The sequence below is a fragment of the Coffea eugenioides genome, chromosome 8 (genome assembly GCF_003713205.1).
Source record: "Coffea eugenioides isolate CCC68of chromosome 8, Ceug_1.0, whole genome shotgun sequence".
NCBI lineage: Eukaryota > Viridiplantae > Streptophyta > Magnoliopsida > Gentianales > Rubiaceae > Coffea > Coffea eugenioides.
Genome location: NC_040042.1, coordinates 41597436 through 41624622, shown reverse-complemented (window position 1 = coordinate 41624622; position 27187 = coordinate 41597436). Strand labels below are relative to the sequence as shown.

At 35.6% G+C, this 27187-nt stretch overlaps 3 protein-coding genes across 6 annotated transcripts; 1 reads left to right on the top strand and 2 right to left on the bottom strand.

Annotated features, from left to right (window-relative positions):
• On the bottom strand, positions 1–2478 carry LOC113781375 (pentatricopeptide repeat-containing protein At4g35130, chloroplastic). Its single transcript, XM_027327294.1, has one exon. The coding sequence runs from the start codon at positions 2471–2473 to the stop codon at positions 65–67; it is 2409 nt and encodes an 802-aa protein (XP_027183095.1). The 5' UTR covers positions 2474–2478; the 3' UTR covers positions 1–64.
• Positions 2479–6713: 4235 nt separating this feature from the next.
• Positions 6714–7754, bottom strand: LOC113780802 (pathogen-associated molecular patterns-induced protein A70). The gene has a single exon (XM_027326581.1). The coding sequence runs from the start codon at positions 7752–7754 to the stop codon at positions 6714–6716; it is 1041 nt and encodes a 346-aa protein (XP_027182382.1).
• Positions 7755–13275: 5521 nt separating this feature from the next.
• LOC113779845 lies at positions 13276–22589 on the top strand. 4 transcript variants are annotated; one of them, XM_027325590.1, is made up of 3 exons: positions 13276–13535; positions 21499–21917; positions 22004–22589. In XM_027325590.1, exons 1-2 carry the CDS (start codon positions 13462–13464, stop codon positions 21890–21892), a joined length of 468 nt encoding a protein of 155 aa, XP_027181391.1. In that variant the 5' UTR covers positions 13276–13461; the 3' UTR covers positions 21893–21917; positions 22004–22589. The 4 variants fall into 4 exon arrangements, 2 of the variants coding, with proteins under 2 accessions (XP_027181391.1, XP_027181390.1); XR_003469492.1 differs by having other exon boundaries at positions 21527–22589; XR_003469491.1 differs by having other exon boundaries at positions 21476–22589.
• Positions 22590–27187: the final 4598 nt, after the last annotated feature.

The following is a 27187-nucleotide window of genomic DNA, read 5'->3' as shown; positions in this document are numbered from 1 at the left end:
ACAAATCCATATTTTAATGATGAAAGGAATTTATGCATACAAAACTTGTTTACCTAGACAATAGCTACCAATAATCTTTACAAGTGCATTTCCCGTTACTAAAGCGGTGATAGAATTTTGGATCCCCCACCACTATCTCCCTGTCTGTCATTTCTGAAATTATTTTTGCAGCATTATGGCAATCTTCACAGATCCTAACGTTTTTCCTAACAAGAACGGGAGTTCCTACCGGTGTGGATAGTAAACCAGCACAAATTGCCAACCTTGCGCTGTGGTACATTGTAGAATGTGCTCTTCTTCTGATTAGATCCGGTGGCTTGAACTTCAACACTCCACAAACATGCAGGTCATCACCTATCTTTCTTGAAATGATATCTAATGCGTCATAAATCATGCTGGCCTCAGCATGCGAACAATCATTATTGGTGATTTGGAGAGCTTTCCCATTATACTCGATCAAACTGCATGCAGTGGTCCTCCTTAACCCTTGGCTCTGCATGGAACATCTTATGCGCTCTACATCTGCCCATCTCCTTAGTTCAGCATACATGTTAGAAAGCAACACGTAACAGCCAGTATTATCGTGTTCCAATGACAAAATACGGTCTGCGACAAGTTCAGCAAGTTCTATGTTTCTGTGGTATCGACTTGCAGACAGAAGAGATCCCCATATCCTTGCAGTTGGGACCAATGGCATTTCATCTATAAAATGTTTGGCTAGGTCAATGTTACCACTGCGTCCTAGAAGATCTACCATACATCCATAGTGCTCTATTCCAGGATCAATATTATACTCTTTTTTCATTGAACTAAAATAATTCTGGCCTTCATCCACCATGCCACAAATACTGCAAGATGCTAGAAGTGAAACAAATGTGCTCCCATTGGGTTTGATGCCCTCTGCCATCATATCAGAGAATAATCGAACTGAAATTTCTCCAAATCCATGAATACCATAGGCCAGAATGATCGTGTTCCAGGAAATGACATCCTTATACACTATGCAGTTAAAAACAAGCTGTGCAGCCTGGATATCACCACATTTTGCATACATGTAAATCAAGGCATTACAAATGAAAATACTTGAATCAAATCCCAACTTTATGATGTTAGCATGTATTTGCTGGCCCTCCTTTGGTAAGGCAATTTCAGCGTAGGCAGGTAGGATATTCACAAATGTGATCTCATCTGGGTGAAGATGTTCACTGCACATATCCTGGAAAACATGTAATGCTCCTTTTTCATTACCACTCTGTACGTAGGCCGCGATTCTTGCATTCCATGATATCAGATTAGTCTCCTTCATTTGAACAAACATAGAATCTGCTAAATTCAGGCAACCACACTTCCCATACATGTCAAGTAGTGCAGTCTCTAATACTACATGAGGAAACATTCCTTTTCTAATGGCAAAACCATGCATAGACTTACCCTGCACGAGAGCTCTCATTCTTGCACAGGATGGCAGTAGGTTTATCAATGTCACTGCATTAGGGTCCAAATTGTCACTCTCTAGCATTCTCTCGAAGCAAGAAAAAGATCTTACGGGTTCATCATTAAGACCATATGCTCCTATAATAGCATTCCAAACAGCTACACTTCTTTGAGAGACCCTATTAAACAATCTGTCAGAGTACTCTACCAGTCCACATTTACCATACATGTCAATAAGTGACGTTTCGATCATGGGATCTGAATCCAGTTGTCTCCTGATTACTTGGCAATGGACTACCTTTCCCTTCAACAAACAACCATAAAGAGAACAAGCACCAAGAATGCTGATCACAGAGAATCTGTCACAACTTATCCGTGCTGCCTGCATATCGCGGAAACAAGTCAACGAGCTCAAACAGTCGCCCGATGCAACATACCCACTGATCATAGAATTCCAAGATACCGCGTCTTTAACCAGCATATCTGCAAATATTTTCTCCGACTGCTCTATGCAGCCGAGCTTTGAATACATAATAACAAGGGAATTGCAAACGTAAAGATCTTTATCGAACCCCATCTTAATTACCCTGGAATGAATCCTCTGTCCATCAACCAAAGAAAATAACCCAACACACGCCTTAATTACGAAAGGAAAAGTGTATTTGTCTAACCCAACTCCTTCCCACTCCATCCTGTAATACAAATCAATGGCTTCTTGATAGAACCCGTTATCTGTTAATCCCCTTATCAAAACATTCCAAATAAACGTGCTTGGTCTAGTGATTTCTTCAAACACATGGAGCGCATTTTCAAAACAACCCGAGTCTACACAACTCAGTAATCTCCTACGTTGTTCAAGTGAGGATTTCATGCCTCTAGTCATGTTCGGGGAATCGCCGGTTGAAATGGGACTCCTCACGTTGATGCCAACGTCAAGGTTTTCAATAATCTTTCCAGCTTTGCGTCTTCCTGGCAAGAAATCCTTATCTGTAACAGTACTAGGCTTGGAAGAGCAACTGAAACAAAGGGCTGTAGCCATTTTTGAAACGCTTGAGCCCAAAATTGCAAACCCCTTTACTAAACTGCTAACTTACACACGTAAAGTGGGCCGATAATTTCAGGAGATGCAGAATTATTGCTGCTGCCATCGCATTCAAGATTCCGTATGCATATCTTACTCTCTATTTTATTTGACGCAGGAAGTTGGATAGAGCGTAATCAAAAGCGAAAGAGTCAACAGAATTGATGGGGGCCTTTATATTTTTCCACAATCCGAAACTAACACTGGAAATTTGTCAAACACATTTTTTTTTTGCATGTTTCAATGAAAATGACTGATGTCATTGAATATTGAATGATTGACGATATACTAATCGTCTCTTTGATCTGTTGACTTCGTCTAACAGCGACTAAGAGTTCCAGATTCCCGACAAATTGCGCAATCAGATATATATTTATTTTAGAACCCAAATTCCAAAATTCTATTTTGTTTATTTATTTTTCAATTTTTATTTTATTTTCCTGGGGTGTTGAGTTTTTTAATTAGTAGAACATATGACATGGCTCTCTACTAGGCTAATTACTCAGAATATATCCGTCGGAACAATATTTAATGGGAGTGTTTGGATACCTCAATTATTTTAAATAATATTTTGCTTGCATCACAAACATATTTCCCAATCTACCTTTTTATATTCCCAATCACCTTTTTATCTCACATACATCACATCATAAAAAGTGTTATAGTATTTATTCCAAATAATATTTCAAATAATACACTATCCAAACAAACTCATCTGACAGGGTTCAAGTACAAAACTGTTGGTGCCGAAAAAAAAAAATTCACTTCTACTTCTATTCTTTTATGTTTAACTACCCATTGTCATATATACTTCTACTTCTATTCTTTTAAAAAGTCACTATGAAATTATAATTTATTGGTATATTTTATTTAGATAAATAAAAAATAGTAAAAAGTATAACGTGAAGTTTATAATGGAAAACTCCACTAGCTAAGGCTAAAGCTTATCTAAGTGCTCTAGAAGACGTTGCCGTGAAGAATTGGAAAAACCAACCAACTCATGAGTGAGTATTTGAACATAGCATCTGCAAACCAGAACATGTAACGTTAGATAAAGAACAAGTACTCGGCATTAATTTATTTTTGTGTTGCTTGTCATCCACATTACTTAAGATCTAAAGAACCTTGCATTAAACATTTTGATGACAGATTAGATGCACATAATTAATTGGTGAATCATATTCCCTGGTTGTTACCACTTACAAGTGATTAGATGGTTGGTAAGATGTCTGTTCATGGGATTTCCCCCTCCTAATTAATCCCCATTTTAGTCGCTTCTACTTTCTTCTAGTATTGTAGCCTAAATGGAGTGACACTAAAAAGACCAACATTTGGATTTGTTTCATTTGGTCAGTAATTAGGTACATATAAAACTTGTGACCTTCGACCCCAACTCCAAACAAAATTCCCTGAAGAAAAGAGGTGAGTAGCCTTGAGTTCCCCTTCATTGAAATGTAATTACCACTTTCTTCATCATCCACTGCCAAGTGAATCTTGGCTGCTCATAGAAAAATAATTGCATAAAAGTTGAAAAAATATATATATGTATACATATATATATTTTTTGAAGTCTTGAAAAGGACAAAGAAAGGTGGTCCAAAAGCATCTGAAAAGCCACTTTTGAAAACTGGCTTTTGTCAACTCTGAAATAAGAGAAAAACTAGTAATAGTTTCAAGAACGCCTCAAAAACGTTTTAACCCTCAGAATGTATTTTGAACCAAGAATGAATAAGTCCTTAATGACATATACATATGTTGATACACACAGAGATAAAATTGTAGTGACATAAACAGTGGCGGAGCCAGAAAAAATTTTCAATAGGGGCAAAAGTAACACTAAAATTTTTTACCTACTTTTTTTTTTAGTTTTTTAAGTAAAAAAATATTCACCTACAAGTTAAAATGAAAAACTTTTTTTGAACTTATTCAAATGGAATTTTGTGACCCACAAAACCTTTTAGAATATTAGTTCATGAACCAATTTAAATGACCACGTAATTCTTTCACTTATTTCATAAAAAAACTCCGAAGACACACTTGAAATTATATCAAAATTCTATGAATATTGTAGGAATTTAAGGGGAGTCCGTGCCCCCACCTTAAATCTGCCACTGGACATAAACACACTGGTTTATATTTCATCCTGTCTAATGTTAGGAGGCAAGGTAATCCGTCCATTATCTTTTGCTCCCATGTAATTAAATGAAACAAGTAAGGGTAATATCAAACATTTCAAATTGAGTTTTTAGGTGGTTTTATATATATTGTTTGGAGCACATGGCCTCTACAAATATGAGGCATTGTGGCTTGGGCAAAAAGGGAACCATAGTTGTGTTTTTGTAGTTGATGAATACGTTGGTGGTGGAAAAAAAAAAAAAAAAAAAAAAAAAAAAAAGAAGACGGAAGCGCCAACTCTGGTCATATAATCATAAATACCATGGTGAAGAGACAAGACCGCCGTTCAACAAGGGGCCGATATTGTTGTACTGGTCTTATGGACAATGCGAAGACTTAAGAGGTGAGGTTGTTGTCAGATAATGATGGACGGTGTGGAAGGTTAGAGACAGGGAAGAAGAGCAGATGAGCAGCAGGGGCATTTGCATTTCTTGCTAAAATCCTGGCTGGAGAGTTGGGGAACAATTGACAGTGGAGGGAAGATAGACGAAGGGGATAACTACTGGAAAATGGTGGCTTATAGTTGGACCGGAAAGGCTGTTAGGTGGGGTGGAGGAAGAGTTGAATGAAGCTCGCAGGGGGTTGCACTACTAAACTATTATCCTAGCATTGCTAAATTTTTTTTTTTTTTTTTTATGTAAATTTGCACTGTGTTCAAATGAACAAAACCATTCCGAGACAATTTCATTGACAGCTTTCTGTGCCCAGTTCCCTATGCAATGAGAATATGGCCAAACCACATGGCATCCAAATGCAATAAACCAGCCAGAAAAAATAAATAGATGGTCTTTTTTTTTGAAAAAAAATAAATATATTTTTTCCATGATAAATGTTGTTACTCATTAGCGGTCAGCATTTCACTCAGGTCCTAGTCACAGCCAGAAATCTTTGCCATATAAAAAGAGAGAAGTTACTGAAGTGAAAAAGATTTACATATATTGTAGCTACGAAACATCAAGCACAGATTCACCACTTGTAACAAAGTAACAATTCCAAAATGGAAACATAGGAAAAGGGTAAAGGAATCTCAAAGATTCATAACCTGGATACATATGTGTAAGTTGTGTACTGAAGATGAGCACCCCATCATGTGCAAGTGCAACACACCTACGAAACCTCACCATTTGGTATATCAGCATATGCTCTAGATTCTTGATCCCTACCCACCATCATGATCCCACAACCCAAAAGGGAATCAAGAAATCCACCAACCTCCTCCAAGTAATTTTGAATCCCTACCTCTTCAATCGTTTTTCTCCCAAAACAGCCACAACACATTGCATATTTACAATGGTAGAGAAAGAACTAAGCAAACACCTTAGAAAAGTATGCTTCACTAGGAGCGGAGTTACGTGAAAAAAATGTATTATACTGATTTAATATATATGAAATAAAAAAATAATTAAAAAACGTGTTCACGAGAAACGTAAAATATTTTTTTAAGCAAAAAACCACAATCGAAACAAGGTAGAATACCTAAATATGTTTTAGGGTGTTATTGGGGTGTGTTTAAGGGGTAGACGGTTGTCAAAGGAAAATCAACAAAAAGACGGCATTTGCAATTTTGAGTAAATTAGTCCAGCCTGCCTGCCTGCTGCACTAGATCAACAATATATGAAAGTGATTTATCTCTAGGCAGAATAAGTCCACCACCTAAACATTGATGAATTACTTGGTGATGAAGACCACAGTGACATCCCTTCAGCATATATCTCAATCCTCATCCAGACACCTAAAATATTTCTTGACAATGACCATTTCTCGTGTACTAGCAGAAGGCCAAAATGCCCAAGAACCACACGATAATTGCCAGCAACAAATTAACGTGCGAGAATGTGACCAAATAATCTTCAACCAACAAAGACAGACAGTAGCATTATATCCATTAGATGGAATTCCAATAAAAAAAAAAAAAAGGCATTAAACCATCTTCACTGACGATTTTGACCCATTCAATTTCTGAAAAAAAAAACCCCAAAATTAATAGTAAATTATAAAACAACCCCCACTAATCACCCCAACCTTACTTTCCACTCCCTCTACCAATCATCTCCTTGTTCCCAACGATAGAAGCCATCCTCTGCAACATCAACTGCTCCTTGAAATTGTTGATGAAAACATCACATTTAGCATCAAACCCGTCGTCACCTTCAGTCGACTTGGTACCCGTCTCTCGCACAGTCGCCGGACGGCGAGCCTCCACAATGTCCTCCTCCTTCAAGTGCTTAAACGCAGACTCCATACTCGCTGACTTCTTCATCTTTGTCGGTAGCCTCGCCGGAACATCACCGGCGATCGGCTTAGTATCTGGCTTTGACCTGCCAACATGACCCGGCCCTTTGAGCTGACTGTACACTTCATCCAAGGTCTGCACTTCTTCGTCCTCAACGTTTTCCTCGTTGGTTTGCTCAAAATCCGAACGGTTTCCATTTTCCTCGTGCCCTTGCTCAAAATGGAAGCGGCTTCCGTTTTCTTCAGCATTCTCCTCGTGGGTTTGCTGAAAAGCGAAATGGGTTCCAGTTCCCTGCTCATTTTCTTCGTGGGATTGTTGAAAAAAGTAATGGGTCTGATTTTCTTGAACTCGTTCGACGAACAGCGCTGGCTTCTCTTGACGGGTTTGTTCAAAAATGTATTGGGAGTGAGATTCTCCAAGGTTTTGTGGTTGATGGGCTTGTTCAAAAATGTACTGGGAGTGAGACTCTCCGAGGTTTTGGGGTTGATGGGTTCGTTCGAAACCGTAATGGGTGTCTGAATCTGGGGTGGTTTTGAAATGGTTTGCAATTGAACTAGAATCATGGGATCTGTAGTGGTAGAAATTTATGGACCTCAAACGCTGGAGAAGAGATGGTGATCTAGCAAGCTTGGGTTGTTGAGGATGAAGATCATTTTGGGAGTTTTGCTGGTGCTGATGGTTGTGGTGCTGTTTCTGGTTGGCTAAAGTCGAAATAATTGCAATGGTACCAATCATAAGATTGAGGAGAACAAAGAGAACAGCAGGAGTAAACCAGCTGTTCATGGATGCCCAGATCGAAGGTATAGTGATTGACACAGATTCCTCAAACATCGTGCAACTTTTGTTCTTCAGAAATGGAGAAAAAAAAAACAATAGAGTAAAGAGGCTTGAGTGGGAGGGAGAGTGCCAAGATTTTGTATAGTGGAATGCAGGGTTGGAAAGAGAGCAGCAAAGATAAAAGCAAGAGAGGAGAACAGGAGAGAGAGAGGGAGGAGTGAGTGGTGGGCTGCTTAAGGGGGGTTTTATAATTATTTTTTTTTTTTTGAAGTGCAGGAGACAATTATTTCATTTTAAGGGCCTGATCTTTCTGAATAATTTAATTTGATGGGTTGTTTGTTTGTGATTTTTTAATTTGGAGTATCTTAGGGGTTGAATCGTGGATGAAGACGTGTCAAGAGATTCAAGACAAGGAGGTGGAGGATGTGGAAGAAATGGACAGAATAGATGAGATGGGAAAACAGTAAATGAGAGGTTCTTGTTGGATTGGATTTAAGAAATACTGAAGAAGAAGAAGAGGGCATCAAGTCATCAACTGATTTAAAGTGATAAAAGACGACGCCGTGCTGACACTGGCCTGCATTACAGCAGCAGCAGCAGCAGTAGTAGTATTGACTGTTCATTGCGGGACTGCCTGAACATGGACTCGACTGGATGGTCTGGCAAATACAGAAAGAAAGCTGATTATTAGATCTTTGTTTAACATAAAACTGAAAATGGTAAATGGTTTTAGTTTTTAGATATTAATACTACTGCTATTATGACATGTCTGATGTTTGTTCATGTACTTTACTTTTGTGGAGTGTTGGGTTCGGAAGTTTTTTTTAGAAACTAAGTGGAGAGATTTGTCTATAGATTCCTGCGTTGAGAAAAAAGTACCTTCTAAGCCACTGAACAAGTGCTGCTTTTATCTGGTTCAGTTTGTCTATTTGTCTAATTAAGAGTGTGTTAGTTGGTCTGCTTTCATCTGGTTTCATTTGTCTAATTGTCTAATTAAGATCGATTGGTGACCACCTATTTAGTGATGGAGAAAAAATTGCTTGCTTTAGTTTATAGCTCCTTTTTTGGGTTGTTGAGGGTGTAGGATAATTAAAGCTCTTCTTTGATTTCATTGACTGGAGATAATGGACTGTGTATAATCAGCATTTATTAGTAATTATTATTATTGTGGACCTTTATAGTTGTAGTTATCTTTTCTGCTTTTCTATTGTATATCATCATGACCTCAGTTGTGTACAAAAAGAAGACGACATGTACAACCGCCGACAAAATTTTAGCATTATTTTAGCATATTCTCAAATTTTTTTCCACAACAATATATAAACTCAAGTTCCTTACAAGACTTGCAGATTCACCTGGCTGACTAATTGAATCTCCGGTCCGTTGGCAAGTCAACGATTTAATTGCTTAAACGATTCAATTAAGGATCCAGTTCGGCTCAATTGCTGATTCATCGAATTGATCGATTAAACTGTCAGACCGAACTGTGTTTAATAACACTGCGTTGTACTAGTCGGTTCTCATTTCTCCCAATTTACTAAATTAATTATCTTGTTTATTTGTTTATATATAGGGTAAAAAATAAAAAAGTCCCCTGTGGTAAGTCTAATACACAGAAAAGCCCCCTATGGTTTCAAAATATACAACACGATACCTCATGCTTTGAATTAAATTGCAAAGGTGACGGAATCCGTTAAATTTAACGGAAATGACTTATTGGAATGTAAAAAAAAAATTTATACTTAATTTTTATCAAATATACCTATTCTACCCCTTAACCCTCAATTCTCTCTATTTAGAAAATAAAACAAATGATTTTTTTGAGCTGTCTTTTGCTTAATTATATCAGGGTATTTTGGTCATTTTGTCCATTTCCGTTAACTTTAACGGATTCCGTCACCTTTACAATTTAGTTCAAAGCATGAGGGGTCGTGTTGTATATTTTAAAACCATGGACGCTTTTCTGTGTATTAGGTTTATCACAATGAGCTTTTTTGTTTTTTACCATTATATATATTACCTTCAATTTGTTCTTGCAGCTACCATCATTGAATTCTTCATGCCAAAGCAGCTGTAACCGTTTTGGTTTTGTGGTTCCCAAAATGATTTAGCCTGGAAGCTGTCAAATATAAAAATGGCAAATGGAGGATCTTCTGAGTTCTGACTGATTTCTTTGCAGGATTCCCGATTAAAGGCCAGCAAACCAAATTGACCCAAAAATATTGACGCCAACTCAGATGCATTAAAATATGAATCAAAACCAGTGTGAACTCTGGACACTAGACCACGAGGAAAGATGGATAAAAGGAAAAAAAAAAAAGAAAAAACTTGAGATATTTAAATTTGATGATTTGGTTGTAGAGATGGCAAATTTTGCAAATTGCAAGTCGTCTACCATGATTTTGACCACACCCCCTTTGTGTCTGTATCTGCATCAGTAATTGACAGAATTAGTAGGTTCTAACAAGGCACATATAAATCGTTTAATCTCCATATTGGGATAAAAAGTTTGTACAACTAGTGTGTTTCTTGAAGAAAATAAACAAAAGAAGCAAGAGAAGAATATAACAGATGTCTTTTGAAGACCAACAAAGTATACACTGCTGAAGGTTACTTCTTTACAGTTGGTTTTAAGCCAAGACTAAACCAGAAGCAGAAGTCAGAAGTGAATGAAAGAGTAGTTTTTTGACTAATACTTAGAAAACAGGCCTTACCACATCCATGTTTTCCATGTCTTCAAAAAGCTTTGCATTTAATGTTACTCCCCAAGACTTTAAGATATCTTAAAATCCTAATCAGACGCTGGTAGCTGATATTAGTGTTGACCAAAGTGTACTGGTTTTGCGGATGTATACTGCTAAAACTTTTTATCCATGCGTGCGTTGCAATTTCTTAGGTTTTGAGAGCAGCTGTGCAAGGTACTTTCCTTTATTTTATTTGTACATGTTTTTTTTGGGGGGGGGGGGGGGTTGGAAATAGGGGTGTCAACGGGTCGGGTTTGGACCCCGGATCCAACCCAGATCCAATAAACTTTTTCGGGTGTGGGTTGAAAAATAATTTCGATACCCAAAACCCAGATGCAAACCAATTTACTCTAACAAAAAAACGGGTCGGATACGGAATATATGATTTCGACCGGTATTCGACCCAGATCCAAACAATATTAATAATTATAAAATATAAATATTTTTAAATACATTCTTTTACCAAATTAACAATTTAGTAATGATTTTGTAGATTGATTTATGGTTAATTTTGGATTGACTATTGCGAGTTATTTGTAATTTAGGTTTGTAATTTGATTTGTTTAAGTTTGGAGATTGAATTTGTAATTGGTTTTGGATTTAATTTTGAAAAATTTAAAATTGAACCTTTTAGACCCAATTCCAGAACTCTAGGATCAAGACCCATCTAGTATACAGGTCGGATTCGAGTCTACTACATTAAAACGGGTCCAGGTCCGGAATTTTTAATTTCGACCCGAACCTGACCCCATTGACACCCCTAGTTGGAAAGCAACTATCGCCTAATTACGAAGAAACAAATCTATAATGAAAGGTTTAAAGCTAACAATGACCTAACAATATTGGAAAAAAAAAGACAAAATAATTCGATGATTATCAATGATTAAGTTTTTAAAACAAGAAAGGAATGATTTTTTCTTTGTTTAAATCCTTTTCTTAATCAAAGGTAGTAAAATTTTATTTTATTTTTTTGTCAATATAACACTATTTGTTGACCCTACGTCTAGGGGTGTGCAAAATTGAAAAATTCCGATTTCGAATTGGTCGAATTCGGTAATGAGATTTTTCAAATCGGAAATTCTGATTCGAAATCGAAATCGAAATTGAATTCGGAATTCCTATTTCGATTTCAAATCTGTTTTTCATATATATATATATAATATAACATTTATATTATAATAATAATTTTTATATTCATGAATTCGGTGAAATCGGAATTCCTATTTCGATTTCAATTTCGTTTTCACACATATATATAATATTTTATATATATATATGTACTATAATATTTATATAATAATAATAATAATTTTTATATTCATGAATTCGGTGAAATTGGAATTTACCGAATTCTGAATTCGAATTCGTTTTCGAATTCGGAATTGGTGAATTTGAAATCGAAATCGGTTGAAAATTCTGATACCAAAATTTCGAAAAATTCCGATTTCAAAGTTTCGAATTTACCGATTTCGATTTCGATTCACACCCCTACCTACGTCTATTCTTACACCTTAAAGATGATCTAAACCATTGTAATTTCCATTTTCGTGCCATTAATTATTGAAAAGACAGTTAATTAGCGAAAAACATAAAAATTCACGCATATAAATAAGAAAACTATTAAATCAACAAATAAAATATTAATTATTTCCTGTAGTGCAGTTTTTAGAAAATAATGATAAAATTTTACTATCTGACAATACAAAATGGTTTCTGATTAAATTTAAATAAGTTTAATCAGCTCCTGCATATTTTATTTTTTCCCATTGCGCCTCATCGGCTACAAAACAAAAGGCGCCAATATTTTGCCTATCGGAAACCCAATTTTTCTGGTTGTGCGTTAAAGTGCTAAATCTAGCGGTTACACTTAGAACATTTTTCTTATTACTACGGTCCAACCCAAAACTACGACTCAAAATGTGATAAAAGAATTACAGGCCGACCAGAGTGGCCTTTCCCTATCCATATCCATACCCATTTACAAGCGGCTTGGAGCCTGATCTAGAATGGGCTTGATAGGGTCAAAAAAACAGTGATGGACGAATTTGATCTTGGCATCCGGATAGAGTGAGCCCACAATTTTTCTGCATTTGAAAACAAACCAAAGTGAGCAGCGCTTTTCGTTTGCATAGGTTGAATATCTGTTTTTTTTTTTTTGAGGGTTGAATATCTGTTTGCATAGGTTGAAATAGATGTTTCAAATCAATTGAGCAACATTTTTATGAGTTTCCTTATTGAATTTAAGTATTTTCATTAGAATTAGGGTTAATTACATCAACTCTCCTCGTGGTTTGACCAAACTATCAATTAAACCCTGAAGTTTGGTCATTTTACCGAACAACCCTCAAAGTCAATAAATCTCTAACAAAGAACCCTCTTCCATTAGTGAACCGTAAGTGTCTAGTTGTGAATTGACTTAGGGTGCGTTCAAATAAAATCGAAATTTGAAAACTGAAATCTAAAATTTGAAATTTGAAATCTAAATCTATTAAGTTATTGAATTGTTAAATATTAAATTTAATACATTTGGATGCATATCACATTGAGTGATAAGTGAATAGTTTATTACTTAATTTTGGGAACAAATTTTGCCTAGAAAATTCAGCGCCACTTAATTAATTTATATGTTCAATTTTTTGTTATTAAATAATCTGAATATGTTAAAATCTGAATTCATTAAGTTTAAGTGCTGAATTTGGTATTAAACAGGGCCTAAGTTAATAAAAAATACACATTGAATGTCCCAAAATGTCAATACAAATAATTCGTTGTACAACTAGATAAAAGCTGCTTGGACACCTTGCAAGTTTTCGTCGTCCTCCAAGGTGCTCCTCCACACGTGACTTTCTATTTGGTGGAAGAGATGGTCACCGTTATTTGCTCATTTCTTTAGCTCTGTTCTTTCTTTCCAGCTGCATTACTTTCTCATAACTCCTTTTTGCTATCTTCTTAATCTACTTGCTTTCAGTCCCACAACTCCCTGCACTTTATTGCTTTTGCCTATTATATTATTGATAATGATGCCAGCTGAAGTTTTTTCCTCTTTCCCCTTGTGTAAAAAAATTGCTGACCATCGTCGTGCTTGCTACTGGTAATCTTTTGTCTGTGGCTTTCTTCTGCATTCTTAACTTTTGTTTTTTGCTTACCATCTTTAACTTTAGCGCTTCCCACTTTTCCTTCCTGTCTTGCTCTCTCGTTTGTTTATTACCATTTTTATGGTCTATCATCTTTTTTTATGCTGCATTTAATATTTTATTGCTGTTATTATGCCTTTAGTGTGCTTGCTCCAAGCATTTGCCAGACATGTTGGATCCTTAATCCAACATTGGACTTATATGTGAATAATTATGTATTGCAAACTGTCAATTAAGGTTAAACCCAATTAAAGTGATCAAATATAGTTTGGATTTAATGTATCTAGTAGGATGTGGGCCCTTTTATGTGTAGAAACTTATGGGCTCCTATTTCAATGATGGGCTGAAATAGGGCTCCAAAGGTAACAGGAATGTTACCTATAAATAGGGTTATGGTCCCCAGGTCACAGGCATCGTTTTAGTTGTCGTATTCCCTAATACCACAAAATACCTCTTCCCTGATATCCCATCGTCAGGAAAGATACCAGAGAGAAACTAAAGGCCTCTCTCAAAGGATCGGTGAATACCTGTTGACCTGGAAGGCCACCCCAAATCTCTAGGGATTCAAGTATCAAGTTTATCAATATGGATTCAGGTACGCTTCCGCTATTTTACAGTTAATGTATTTCTTAATAATCGCCATATAGATCTTGGGTTCAAAGGTGATGGTTTTCACCAGTGGTTAGATTTAGATAACCACCCTAACAAGTGGTATCAGAGCCCATATGGTTGATTATTAGGAAATAATTTGGATTTAGTTATTTACAGTAAATTTGTACGGCTGATTTAGTGATTTGCAAGCCTTGGTTGCTGATGGTTGATAATTGGATCCCTTTTATAATTGCCGACGGCTGATTGAGAACCCACGCATGCTTTTGGTTTTTCGGCCTCTGATTCATTAAAAAAAAAAAAAAAGGGAATCCGTGGGTTCTGCTCCCATGTTGGATGAGTCTTCATACGGTTTTTATGTTCATGAATGCTTGCGTAATCAATAGGCATGAACTGCTAGTCTGATGCAATTTATGTGCTTGTGTCTTCGGTCAAATTCATGGTCAGAACTGTGATGCTTTTGGCCTTCGGTCAAATTCTTCCAACAATCTCAATGCTTTTGAGACATAAGTCTTCATACGATTGTTTGAAATTGTTTACTTAAAACATGAATCAAGTGATGATGTAAGCTAATTTGTCTTCTGGCCACGGGAAGTCCTTTGTCCTTTCCTCCACCATTATGGACAAGTTAGTTTTTATTTCATGTTAACAATTTTTAGTTCACAGTTGTTGTCCCCTACTTTGACTTTTGAGTTTTGAAGATTATATTAACAATTCATGCCTGATTCTTGGCTAATGGGATAAGTATTGTTCGGACTTATTCTGAGCAAATTTGTTGAAATATATATATGTGGCTATATTTGGACTTTGGTTGTTATTTTTGTTTTGTTTGGCTTGATTCCTTGTTTAAGAATAGATTTCCATATATATGTATGTTAAGGAAATTAGGGTTTTCTTCAATTTAAGTAAACCCTAATAAAGTTAAATAGGACATTTAAGCCCTATAAAATCCATATGTATGGCCCATTAAATGTGTAATTTTTATAAAGTACTTATGGATTTCAAGAAAAATTTTGGGCTTGGATGTTAATTTTGGGTCAAATTATGGATATGGACCTTTGGTCCAATAAGTCATGATTTAATTTAATTAATTTGACCATGTTTGACCACGTTTTGACCAAAGTTGACCAAAGTTGACTTTGATCAAAATTTTTGTTTTATTTGGATAATTTTAAATTTGAATATTGGTATGATTATATATATTTTGGAATAAATTAATTGAAATAATATGCCACCAAAGTGACCTCTATTATGGAAATTAATTTATTTTAAAATATAATTAGTTGGGCACTAGTAATTTTATGAATATTGATCGGCCCAAAGGAAGGTCAATATTTAATGAAATTACATGTGTACTTGTGGTAATAAATGCGTGATAATTATTTGGATTTTACATGTGATTTATAAATTGGCCCAAAGGAAAATTTATTTTCGACATGTTATTATTATCAGCATTTATTACTGCACCAAGATATCACTCACTAGTTAATATTTTTGTCCAAAGACGAAATATTAATGGAATATCGGTATCTTGAGATGGGACTACCATTATTTAAATTTATTATTGTTTTGATTTATGTGAGCTTGTTTTAATTATGTTATGTTTTCTGTTCAATTGCGAATGATCTTACAAATATTACTTCCAATATCAATAATATTCCTATGCTGAATGGCACAAATTTCAAGTCCTGGAAAGAAAATCTCTTGATAGTACTTGGAGTAATGGATCTCGACCTTGCGTTAAGGAATGATTCACCCCCACCTCTTACAGATCAGAGTACCTCTGATGAAAAGAGAAATAATGAGAGGTGGGAGAGATCAAATCGCTTGTGTCTGATGATCATTAAAAAGGCCGTTCCAAAAGCATTCAGGGGAACAATGTCAGAAACGACTGTAACCGCTAAAGAGTTCCTTCAGGACATTGAAAAAAGGTTTGTCAAGAACGAAAAGGCTGAAGTTAGTACGCTCTTGACACGCCTTGTTTCAATGAAATATAGTAATTTGGTTTGTTCTGAGGTTAATTTAACTTCGGTACCTAGACACACATGGTGGTTAGATTCTGGTGCAACAACTCACATCAGTGTGTCTATGCAGGGTTGCCTGAATTGCCGAAAGCCTAATGATAGTGAAAGATATATCTACGTGGGCGATGGCAAAACAGTTCAAGTTGAGGTAATTGGAGTTTTTAGATTATTGTTAAAGACCGGATTTTATTTGGATCTCAATGAGACATTTGTTGTACCGTCTTTTAGACGGAATTTAATTTCTATTTTTGCTTTGGACAAATTTGGTTATTTTTGTTCATTTGGAAATGAAAATTTTGAATTGTTTCATGATTCAAAATTGGTTGGTTCTGGTTCTTTAATGCACTACGATAATCTATATTTAATTGACACAATTACCTCATTTAATGAATCTCTGCATTTGAGTACTAGAGGAGTTAAAAGAAAATTAGCCAATGAGAATTCAGCTGCATTATGGCACAAGAGATTGGACATATCTCCAAACGGAGAATGGAAAGGCTTGTGTCAAATGAAATTCTCGGCCCCTTGAATTTTACAGATTTTGATGATTGCATTAACTGTATAAAAGGGAAACAAACCAATCAAAGGAGATTTGAAACCAATAGGTCCTCAGACGTCTTAGAACTTATACATACAGATATTTATGGACCATTTCCTACATCTGCATGGAATGGTCAACAATATTTTATAACGTTCATAGACGATTTTTCAAGATATGGCTACATATATCTCATTTCTGAAAAGTCACAGTCACTGGACGTGTTCAAAAATTTTAAAGCTGAAGTTGAGAATCAACTCAACAAAAGAATTAAAAGCGTCAGATCTGACCGTGGTGGTGAGTACTATGGTAGATATGACGGTTCAGGTGAACAACGTCCAGGACCATTTGCTAAATACCTAGAGGAATGCGGTATCGTTCCACAGTACACTATGCCGGGTTCACCCACTATGAATGGTGTAGCTGAAAGACGAAATAGAACGCTTAAGGATATGGTAAGGAGTATGATATGTCATTCTACCTTACCAGAGTCACTCTGGGGTGAAGCACTTAAGACTGCAGCATATATCCTTAATAGAGTTCCAACTAAAGCAACTATCAAAACCCCTTATGAGCTTTGGACAGGGAAAAAACTCAGTTTAAAGCATATGCATGTTTGGGGGTGTCCAGTTGAGGCAAGGCCTTACAGGCCTAATGAAAAGAAACTGGACTCAAGAACGATTAGTTGTTATTTTGTTGGATGCTCTGAAAGATCCAGAGGTTACAAGTTTTATGATCCCACAGCTAAATCAATTTTTGAGACAGCAAATGCTCGGTTCTTTGAGGATGTCGAGTTTGGGGGAGAAAATACAGTAAGGGACATTGTCTTTAAAGAGGAATATATTAATATTCCCACAGGTGTCATTGATCTTGTTTTGGACCCTATTCCTGAACAAGATCATGACATAACAAATCAAGACAATGTCGAAGAACAAACTGTTATAGAAGAACAAACTCTTCCTCTCCAAGAACCAGTGCCATTAAGAAGATCCACTAGAGAAAGGAGAAGTGCAGTGCCAGATGATTACATTGTTTTTCTCCAAGAACATGAGGATGACATTGGATTGATGGAAGATGATCCAATCAACTTCCGTCAAGCCATAGAAAGTTCAAATTCTCAAAAGTGGATCGATGCCATGAATGAGGAGATTAAATCCATCAAGGACAATGATGTTTGGGATCTTGTCCCATTGCCAGAAGGTGCGAAACCCATTGGTTGTAAATGAATATTTAAAATTAAAAGGGATTCGAAAGGCAATGTGGAAAGATTCAAAGCTCGCCTTGTCGCTAAGGGATTTACACAAAAAGAAGGTATCGACTATAAAGAAACCTTCTCTCCAGTCTCTTCAAAGGATTCTTTTAGAATTATCATGGCATTAGTGGCACATTTCGATCTTGAGTTACATCAGATGGATGTAAAGACAGCGTTTCTCAATGGTAACATTGATGAGACAATTTATATGGTGCAACCAGAAAACTTTGTATCAGGAGATCCAAAGAATATGGTTTGCAAACTTAAAAAATCCATCTATGGGCTCAAACAAGCGTCTCGACAATGGTATTTCAAATTTCATCAGGTGATCATCTCATTTGGTTTCGAGATGAATTTAGTGGATGATTGTATATACCATAAGTTCTGTGGGAGCAAATATATTTTTCTGGTATTGTATGTTGATGATATTTTGCTTGCCAGCAACGATATTGGTCTATTGCATGAAACCAAGAAATTTCTAACTAAGAATTTTGAGATGAAAGATCTTGGTGATGCATCTTTTGTGTTAGGCATACAGATACACCGTGATCGCTCTCGGGGTATTTTAGGACTATCACAAAAGGGCTATATCGAAAAGGTTCTCAAAAGGTATGGCATGCAAAATTGTAAACCAGGTGACACTCCAGTGGCTAAAGGAGACAAATTTAGTCTTGAGCAGTGTCCCAAGAATGCTTTTGAGGAAAGAGAGATGCAAAAGATTCCTTATGCCTCAGCAGTAGGGAGTCTAATGTATGCTCAAGTATGTACGCGTCCGGATATTGCGTACATTACTGGGATGTTGGGTAGATATTTGAGTAATCCTGAATTAGATCATTGGAAAGCAACCAAACGGGTCTTACGGTATCTACAGAAAACAAAAGACTACATGCTCACGTATCGGAAGTCAGATGAGTTGGAGATCATTGGGTATACTGATTCCGATTATGCTGGATGCAAAGATACTATGAAGTCAACGTCAGGCTATGTCTACTTGTTGGCTGGAGGTGCCATATCCTGGAAGAGTGCTAAACAGTCCCTCATAGCATCTTCCACTATGGCTGCAGAATTTATAGCTTGCTATGAGGCATCCAACCAGGGAATTTGGCTGCGAAATTTCGTCACAGGATTACGTGTAGTGGATGGCATTGAAAGACCACTCAAATTATTCTGTGACAATAAGTCAGCAGTCTTATATTCCAATAACAATAGGAGCTCGACCAAATCTAAACATATAGATATCAAGTTCCTGACTGTTAAAGAAAGAGTGCAGAATGGACAGTTATCAATAGAGCACATCGGGACAAACTCTATGGTTGCGGATCCGCTTACTAAGGGATTGCCACCCAAAATGTTTCATGAGCATACTGCTCATATGGGTGTCGTATTAAACGATGTATAGTTTTAGTGGGAGTTTGTTATTTTAAATGCTCTTATGATATTTTTCAGTTATTAAGGATTTAAGGATATTTTATGCATAAATAAAGTTTGGATTTTTTTGCACTCTAATTTTGGTATGATTTGATCTCATAAAATTTAAGGTGGACCAGTTGGAAATAGGCATGTTTTGATCACATTACATGAAATTTCCATGCTACACATCCACATCATAATTCATGTCATTCAATTGCATTGATATATGTGACCATTGATGGGTCGAGTTACGAAATTGTAATAAAGGCCGCTTTTATCCTATATTGGTGTAATTGATGGACCGAATTGGTTACAGATACATTGTGATAATGACAGTAAAGTTGAGCTCATACGGTTAATTGCAAAACATAATTATAAGGTTACACATATAGTCCAAGTGGGAGATTGTTGGATCCTTAATCCAACATTGGACTTATATGTGAATAATTATGTATTGCAAACTGTCAATTAAGGTTAAACCCAATTAAAGTGATCAAATATAGTTTGGATTTAATGTATCTAGTAGGATGTGGGCCCTTTTATGTGTAGAAACTTATGGGCTCCTATTTCAATGATGGGCTGAAATAGGGCTCCAAAGGTAACAGGAATGTTACCTATAAATAGGGTTATGGTCCCCAGGTCACAGGCATCGTTTTAGTTGTCGTATTCCCTAATACCACAAAATACCTCTTCCCTGATATCCCATCGTCAGGAAAGATACCAGAGAGAAACTAAAGGCCTCTCTCAAAGGATCGGTGAATACCTGTTGACCTGGAAGGCCACCCCAAATCTCTAGGGATTCAAGTATCAAGTTTATCAATATGGATTCAGGTACGCTTCCGCCATTTTACAGTTAATGTATTTCTTAATAATCGCCATACAGATCTTGGGTTTAAAGGTGATGGTTTTCACCAGTGGTTAGATTTAGATAACCACCCTAACAAGACACCCTTTTTCCTAAGCTCGGGATTCCCCCTTCTTAGAAGACAAATGCTTAGTAATCTCCTTGTTGCATGGTTGGAGGGATGAAAAAAAATATTAGTTTTAGAGAGCAAGGGAGCAAATCATTTAATGGGAAAAAAAATTTTCTTCATCTCTTCTTATACTGCATTTTACATGTTGCTGCTGTTATTATGCTTTTAGTATGCTTGCTTGAAGCATTTGCCAAAGACCCCTTCCCCAGGCTTATGATTCCTTCCTGCTTAAAGGAGAAATCCTTAGTAAACTCTCCATTGTGTGACTTGGGGGAGGGGGGGTAAAACAAATAAATCAATTAAAAATATCAGCTTTCACACCAAGGGACAGCAGCATCTCAAATAGTGGGAAAAAGAAATTTTCCCAGTGGAATGAATTATGGGCTGGCTCTATCCTTAGTTTTAGGAAATCAAAACTTGTACCTGCTGTAGAAACCTCTTCTAATTCCTTTTTTTTTATCCCTAATTTTTGGGGACATATTTATTCTATGTGGTTTTCCCCTGCATTCTTAATACTCATCAGGTGAGTTGTATTGTTACCAGAATTTTTACTTCATAGTAATACTTATCAACCATTTCTGTTATTTTTGGGCTAGGTATTCTTTTCTTTTGGAGCTTACTGGTCCTGTACAATGTATTTATGTGCTATCTTTTTTATCTCATACATCTTTTAACGCTCAGTAAGATTTTATCTCTATGCTTGTTGTATATGTTCTGCCTCTATCATTTCCCTATGTCACTATGCTGCTTGACCTCCAACTTAATTTCATGCCCCTTAAATGTCCTTTTTGTAACAGCTTTGTCCAATTTCCCTGCTTGTCTTGCTTTTTATTCTCAAGGCCATCGGTTATCATCTTACAGTTAGAGTGCATATCCTTTCCTTGTTCGTTTTTTTGTATTCTTTTCTATACAGTTAAGAGGTGAACAACATAAAATTTTTCAAAAATACCCCCAAAAATAGTTAATCCAAACAGAATTTATTTGTCTACACTTTTTACTAGGCTTTTTTGTGCTTACATATAGCTATCATCTCTAGGTAAATTTCGCTGCCTGTACCCATTATCGCCATATCATTTTGTAATGTGTGCAGAGGCATTTTCACCTCTATTTCAGGAGGTTGGCAAATGTGGTGTTTTTGCAGGGCATCAAAATTGGAGACGATGTACCTTCCATTTCTCACCTCCCAGTTGCTGATCATGATACTGTCTGTCTGCTATTTGCAAAGGCCTCAATAGAGGAGGCTCAAGCTATTCTATCAATTCTTGATATTCATGGAGCAGCTTCAGGTCAAGGAGTGAACCAGTTGAGGTGCGGCAAAGTATACTGGATTTGGAGTAAGGTGAGCGGGTGGAAGGAACAACAATTATCGGCTCCTGGTACAGCTACAGGATTCAGTTCGGATTGGAGACGTCTCTGGGACTTGGAACATGCCAAATACCGAAATGCTGCAGTGAAATGCTGTCTTGCTGAAAACCGTAGATGGGATAGAGATTTCAATATGCTGTAGTGACGTTGACAATTGATAAACTCATGTATGGGTGTTAAAAAAAAAAAAAAAAAATTCGTTCAATTTATGCTCATTGTCAACTTCTAACTTGAGCAGATCTGCCTTCATCAGAGTGATGTCAAATGGTTTTATGTGGCAACCCAGAGATGATAAAGATTCGATGCAGACCCAGAGAAATGGTCCCAAATTATGCTGGTTCACGTCAAACTTCGAATAATTAAAAGATCTTGAAACAATGTCGACATTTTCTCCAACTGTTCCAAAATGTCGACATTTTCTCTAGTTGCTCCAAACAGAGACAGAACTGGCACATCCAAATTCAACGATACTTACCAAAGTGAGTGCGACTGGGGACAGATGAGATGCAGCTCACCGGGCAAGCCTTTTATTTTTGATATGAAATAGAAGCAAAGGATTTACTCATCAATTTTGTTTGCTTTTGTTGAAAAGTTCAATGAACGTAGCAAGTGGCAACTCGCACAAGTTGCAATATTTTGTTTGCATGGACATGGAATCGAATCATAGCGCATGATAGAAGAAGACACCTGGGATTCCAGCTCCATGGCTGGTAATTCTGCTGTCATATTTTTGCAAGTGTATGCATGAAGGTTCTTAGATAGTACTGTCATGGCAATTGTGTCATGATGAATTTTCTTGTAATTTGTCGCCATTTCATTTCAGAAACGGTGCTTACTATTCTTCTTCTTTCTTTCTTTCTTTCTTTTTTTTTTTTTTTTTGTGTAAGCAGGAGTACTTGAACCCGAGACCTCTCACTTACACTCCCTTCCCCCGTACCGCCCAACCCAACCCTCCCCCTTCTTCAAAGGAACAATTCCCCCTTTAAAAAATTCGTGGAAATATTCTCTCAGTTGTCCCTATTTTTACTTAACAATATGAATGATGGCTTGCTCAAAGAGGCTGATACCCAAAGTTTTACTTTTTTTTTTTAATAAAAAGTGAATTTCATTAGTTAAATTGTTAGAAATTGTTCTGCACTGATTTAATTTACATCATATAAATCTGCATTAATGGTAGGACAAACATGAGGTAGAAATACCACATTTAATAGATATAAAGATCTAAAAAATTATGAACAACTCTAAGAAATACAAGAAATTTATCATTATAACTCCCTATTGTACATGTGACAATTATCTGATCAGCTAATCAACAATTTTACATTTCAATAATGATGATGAAATCTGTCGACATGGATCCAAGATTCAAACAAAAAAAATTTCAGATCTGATAATCGAATCTGAAATAAATTCAAATTTAATAACAAAATAAGAAAAAAAAAACTACAAAAAATCTCACTAAGAACTCTTACGACTCTCGTTAGGAACTTCTAAGAGAAATAAAGAACTTTCACTAAAAAATTTTAGAAGAGATTTTATTAGAAAAACAAAATAAAAATGGAATCTATGAGAGGGAGCCCATAGTCTCCTTTTCTAAGGTCAAGGCCTTTTCAAATAATATTTCGCTTACGTTATAAACACATTTTCCAATCTATCTTTTTATTTTTTTAACCACTTTTTTATCTCACATATATCATGTCATAAAAAATGCTACCGTAATTATTCTAAATAATATTTCAAATAAAATACTTTATCCAAACAAACCCAAAAGTTTTCAAAACTTTACTCAATCCCCTAATTTTGATTGGAAAGTTCCAAACTAATTCCTTTATATATGATTTGTCATGGCCCCTTTAAAAATCTTATTTACCTTTGAGGCATTAACGGGCGAGCTTTTTCCAATAGCCCCGTACATGAAACATTATATATGCTCTGTGCATGCAAGACATTGAATGCTGTTTACCCTTCTTGCTATTCTTGAAGGCGTTAAATAATTGTAGGTATCGTCGGCACGCTTAATATGGACCATTCTATGGCGGAAAATTTGAGTCGCTCTACGGGAGGAAGAATGAATGCTGAAATTTACGTATTTGACCGCTTTGTTTAGCGGACAGGTCAGTATGACACGATGATTGGCCTGACGGAATGCTGTAAATCAAAGATATACAAATCGCTTGACGAGACTTATGAGTTCATTCAGCGTACAGATTTATGGTGCAAAGTTACCTATCACTAAGCTTGTGTGCAAAATGCACGCGTTATAACATTATTTGTACATAATGTAATATTAGAACAATAACGAGTAACACTATAACAAATATTTCGTGAGTCCCGCACATATTTAAATCTGGACCGTACAAATTTTGTTGGCCAAATCTGGGCCACCACCAACATAACCCATCAACTGACTCTACTGCAGCTGCACAGCTTCTTTGTTTCTTTGTTCCCGTCTTTTTTAAGTTTGGAATCTCCTGTATATTTTCTTTTTATAAACATATAATATAATAATTTAACATAAATATAATTAAAAAATATGTTCATCAAAAAAATAAAAAATTTTCTATAAAAAATTTTCTTTATGCCATCACCAATGATATCTAGGACTATAGATAGTGGGAAAAAAATATCAGAGGTAGGGCACAAATATAAAATATTTTTTTAGTTAGATAATTAAAGTGGACAAATTTTTATAATCAAGTATTGGGAATAATAATGGGTTTGTTTGGATAGGGTATTATTTGAAATATTATTTGGAATAATTACTGTAGCACTTTTTGTGATGTGATGTATGTGAGATAAAAAGGTGGTTGGAAATATAAAAAGGTGTTTGGATAGGGTATGCAAGCAATTTTTTATTATTCATTAAAAAGTTTTTCAACAATTTTTTTTATCTCATATATTATGTGATGTGACAGGAGTGTTGTCATTTGATCTACACTAATGCGTATTCAACAACCGTTCACATCGTCGCGTTGCGCGCTGTGCGTTGTCGAGATCTCTCTGCGTCTTCTTTTTCTCCATCATATCAAAGACGAATATTTGATCGATTTGCTTTCCCGCCGCTATTTTAGGCATCGGTTTAGTCTATTCTCATTTGAGGCTTGGTTACTTTTGTACGCAATTAAAAGAGGCCAACCACTGTTCTTGATTAGAACACGGCAAATTACGTGAACCATGTAATATATTTTAGGTAGGAATAATTTTGGAAACCTACCTTGTAGTTTCTTGACAATTTCATCTAATTCTCTTGAGGTTTTAAAAATTATATAAATATCTCCTTTCAAGTTATCATTTTGGTGGAAGAAAATATAAAGTGGTTAAAGTTTTGAATGAATAACTCAAAATGATCTCATGAAATTGTGAAGTTCATTTTACTTTTCCAAAAGTTCTTTTTTCAAAAAAAGGGAATATGTATAATATCATAAACCTACTTTCAACCCTCATCTCTACCGTTCTATACCTTTCATGTTCTCAAATCAGTACTACCATTATCTCTATGACTATCACTACCATCAGTCTGTAAATTCTAAAACCTCAAGCTAAATGAAAAAAAAAATTAGCACTATTAAATTTTTTTTAAAAAATTCATTGACTACATTAACATAACACTCTATCCCTCAAATGTTGAAGTACCAACGCCGGCTTCGTCCTTCTTAAACCCTTAACTCACATCTTTTTTCTATTCATTTCTAGATCTCCCAAGCAAAACTAAAATTAAGTTATAATATATTTAAAATTATGTTTATGACATAATTGATTATTCATGAATGAACCCCGTTTTTGTTTCCATTCAATGTCTAATTGTGTAAAATCCATTCATAAACGCAAGATTAGAAGGTATTGATATATTAAAATTATTATGATCATTTCATAAGGTAAGGGGGCCAAATGTAATATTAAAAACCTCAAAAATTTTAGGTGAAATTGTAAGAAACCTTAGCCGAAGTTCCACTTCAGGGACTCCATTTTTCCATGGAGGCAATAATGATCGTGCTCCGATTAGTCAATTTTGCTTGTGAGAATATCCTACATATATATAATGAAGCACTTTTGCTTACTCTTCATGCCTTTGGTCCACTCTAGTCAAGAATGCGAAATTGTCAAAAACCTCGAGTAAAGTTTCATTTCAGGGAGCCCATTTTTTTCATGGAAGCAATAATGATCATGCTCCAATTAGTCACTTTTGCGTGTGAGAATATGCTACATAATTCGAAATGGTTTTTTGCTCACTATTCTTGCCCTCGGTCCACTCCTTTTCGTCCGTCCCTTTGTAATGGTTTTTTGTAATTTCAGCAACACGATGTTCAACCATTGTGTCACACAACTGCTCCAACTTTCCAATACTTTGACTCCATGCCCTCATAAATTCTTTACCACAACGTATTAGTTTGGCCAGCGGTCATTTCATTCGTTGTGCAAAACTGACATGTTCGAACAGCGATGCATGACCGACTTTCTTGAATTCAACATCGACGCACGACTGAGTGTAGCGCACTTTTTATGAATTTAAATTGATATCAACGAGCGAAGTTCCAATTTCTACTTAATTACCGTCAAACTTGTTGGTTCTTTTGACAACAAAATAAATGGAATTTTATTATATTCTTATTCAAGAACCCTTGATGTTTATCAAATGACAACAAAATAACCCATCAGGTTTCACTTTCCCTACTTCAATTTCTTGGGGCTTCACATAATTTCAACTTTTACCATCTTAGAAATGATTTAATCTAGGAAGACTCAATATCAAGTGTTTGGATTGGTATTATTCGCAAAAAAAAAAAATTTATTTGCTTGCATCAAAAATATGTTTTTCACTTTACATTTTCATTTTTTCAGTCGCATTTTCATCTCATATACATCACATCATAAAAAATATTATCATAATTATTCCAAATAATTACCTATCCAAACACATGAATTTTGGGATACGGGAAGATCTCTATTCTAGAACTGGTAAAAAAAATTTCATTATAATCTCTACAAGAGTGTATTTACAACTTTTCATTGCTATGATGTATTTTAGGCTTTACAACATACTATGGACTCTTCTTGTGTTCTGCTGTTATTAATTTGATTTTCCTCAACGAATATATAAATATTTATTACATGATTATCTTAGGTATTATTCAATCATTGATAAACACATATCTAGCTTGTGTAATACATTTACAATTTTTTTCTATTCTATCCTCCAATTAAAATCAAGCCACCATGAACTCGCTAATGACACTTTTTTGGATGCACAGACAAATGGAAAAGTGCCAAATATATGTTTCCAACTACTTTTTTCAATTTTCATTATGCAATTAAATTGGTGTTTGTAACTTTCTTTCATTTATGTATCGTATACATTTAACCCTTTTCTGTAATACTCGTCTAGTAAAAATTTATCTTGAGCAAATATTCAATGAAATTATAGAGCGTTGATTTAGCA

Bases quoted from the DNA above. Each gene is read 5' to 3' on its own strand.
- LOC113781375 (XM_027327294.1), bottom strand. From the start codon at position 2,473: ATGGCTACAGCCCTTTGTTTCAGTTGCTCTTCCAAGCCTAGTACTGTT.
- LOC113780802 (XM_027326581.1), bottom strand. From the start codon at position 7,754: ATGTTTGAGGAATCTGTGTCAATCACTATACCTTCGATCTGGGCATCC.
- LOC113779845 (XM_027325590.1), top strand. From the start codon at position 13,462: ATGATGCCAGCTGAAGTTTTTTCCTCTTTCCCCTTGTGTAAAAAAATT. The intron at 13,536-21,498 runs GTAATCTTTTGT...CCTCTATTTCAG, and splicing joins CATCGTCGTGCTTGCTACTG to GAGGTTGGCAAATGTGGTGT.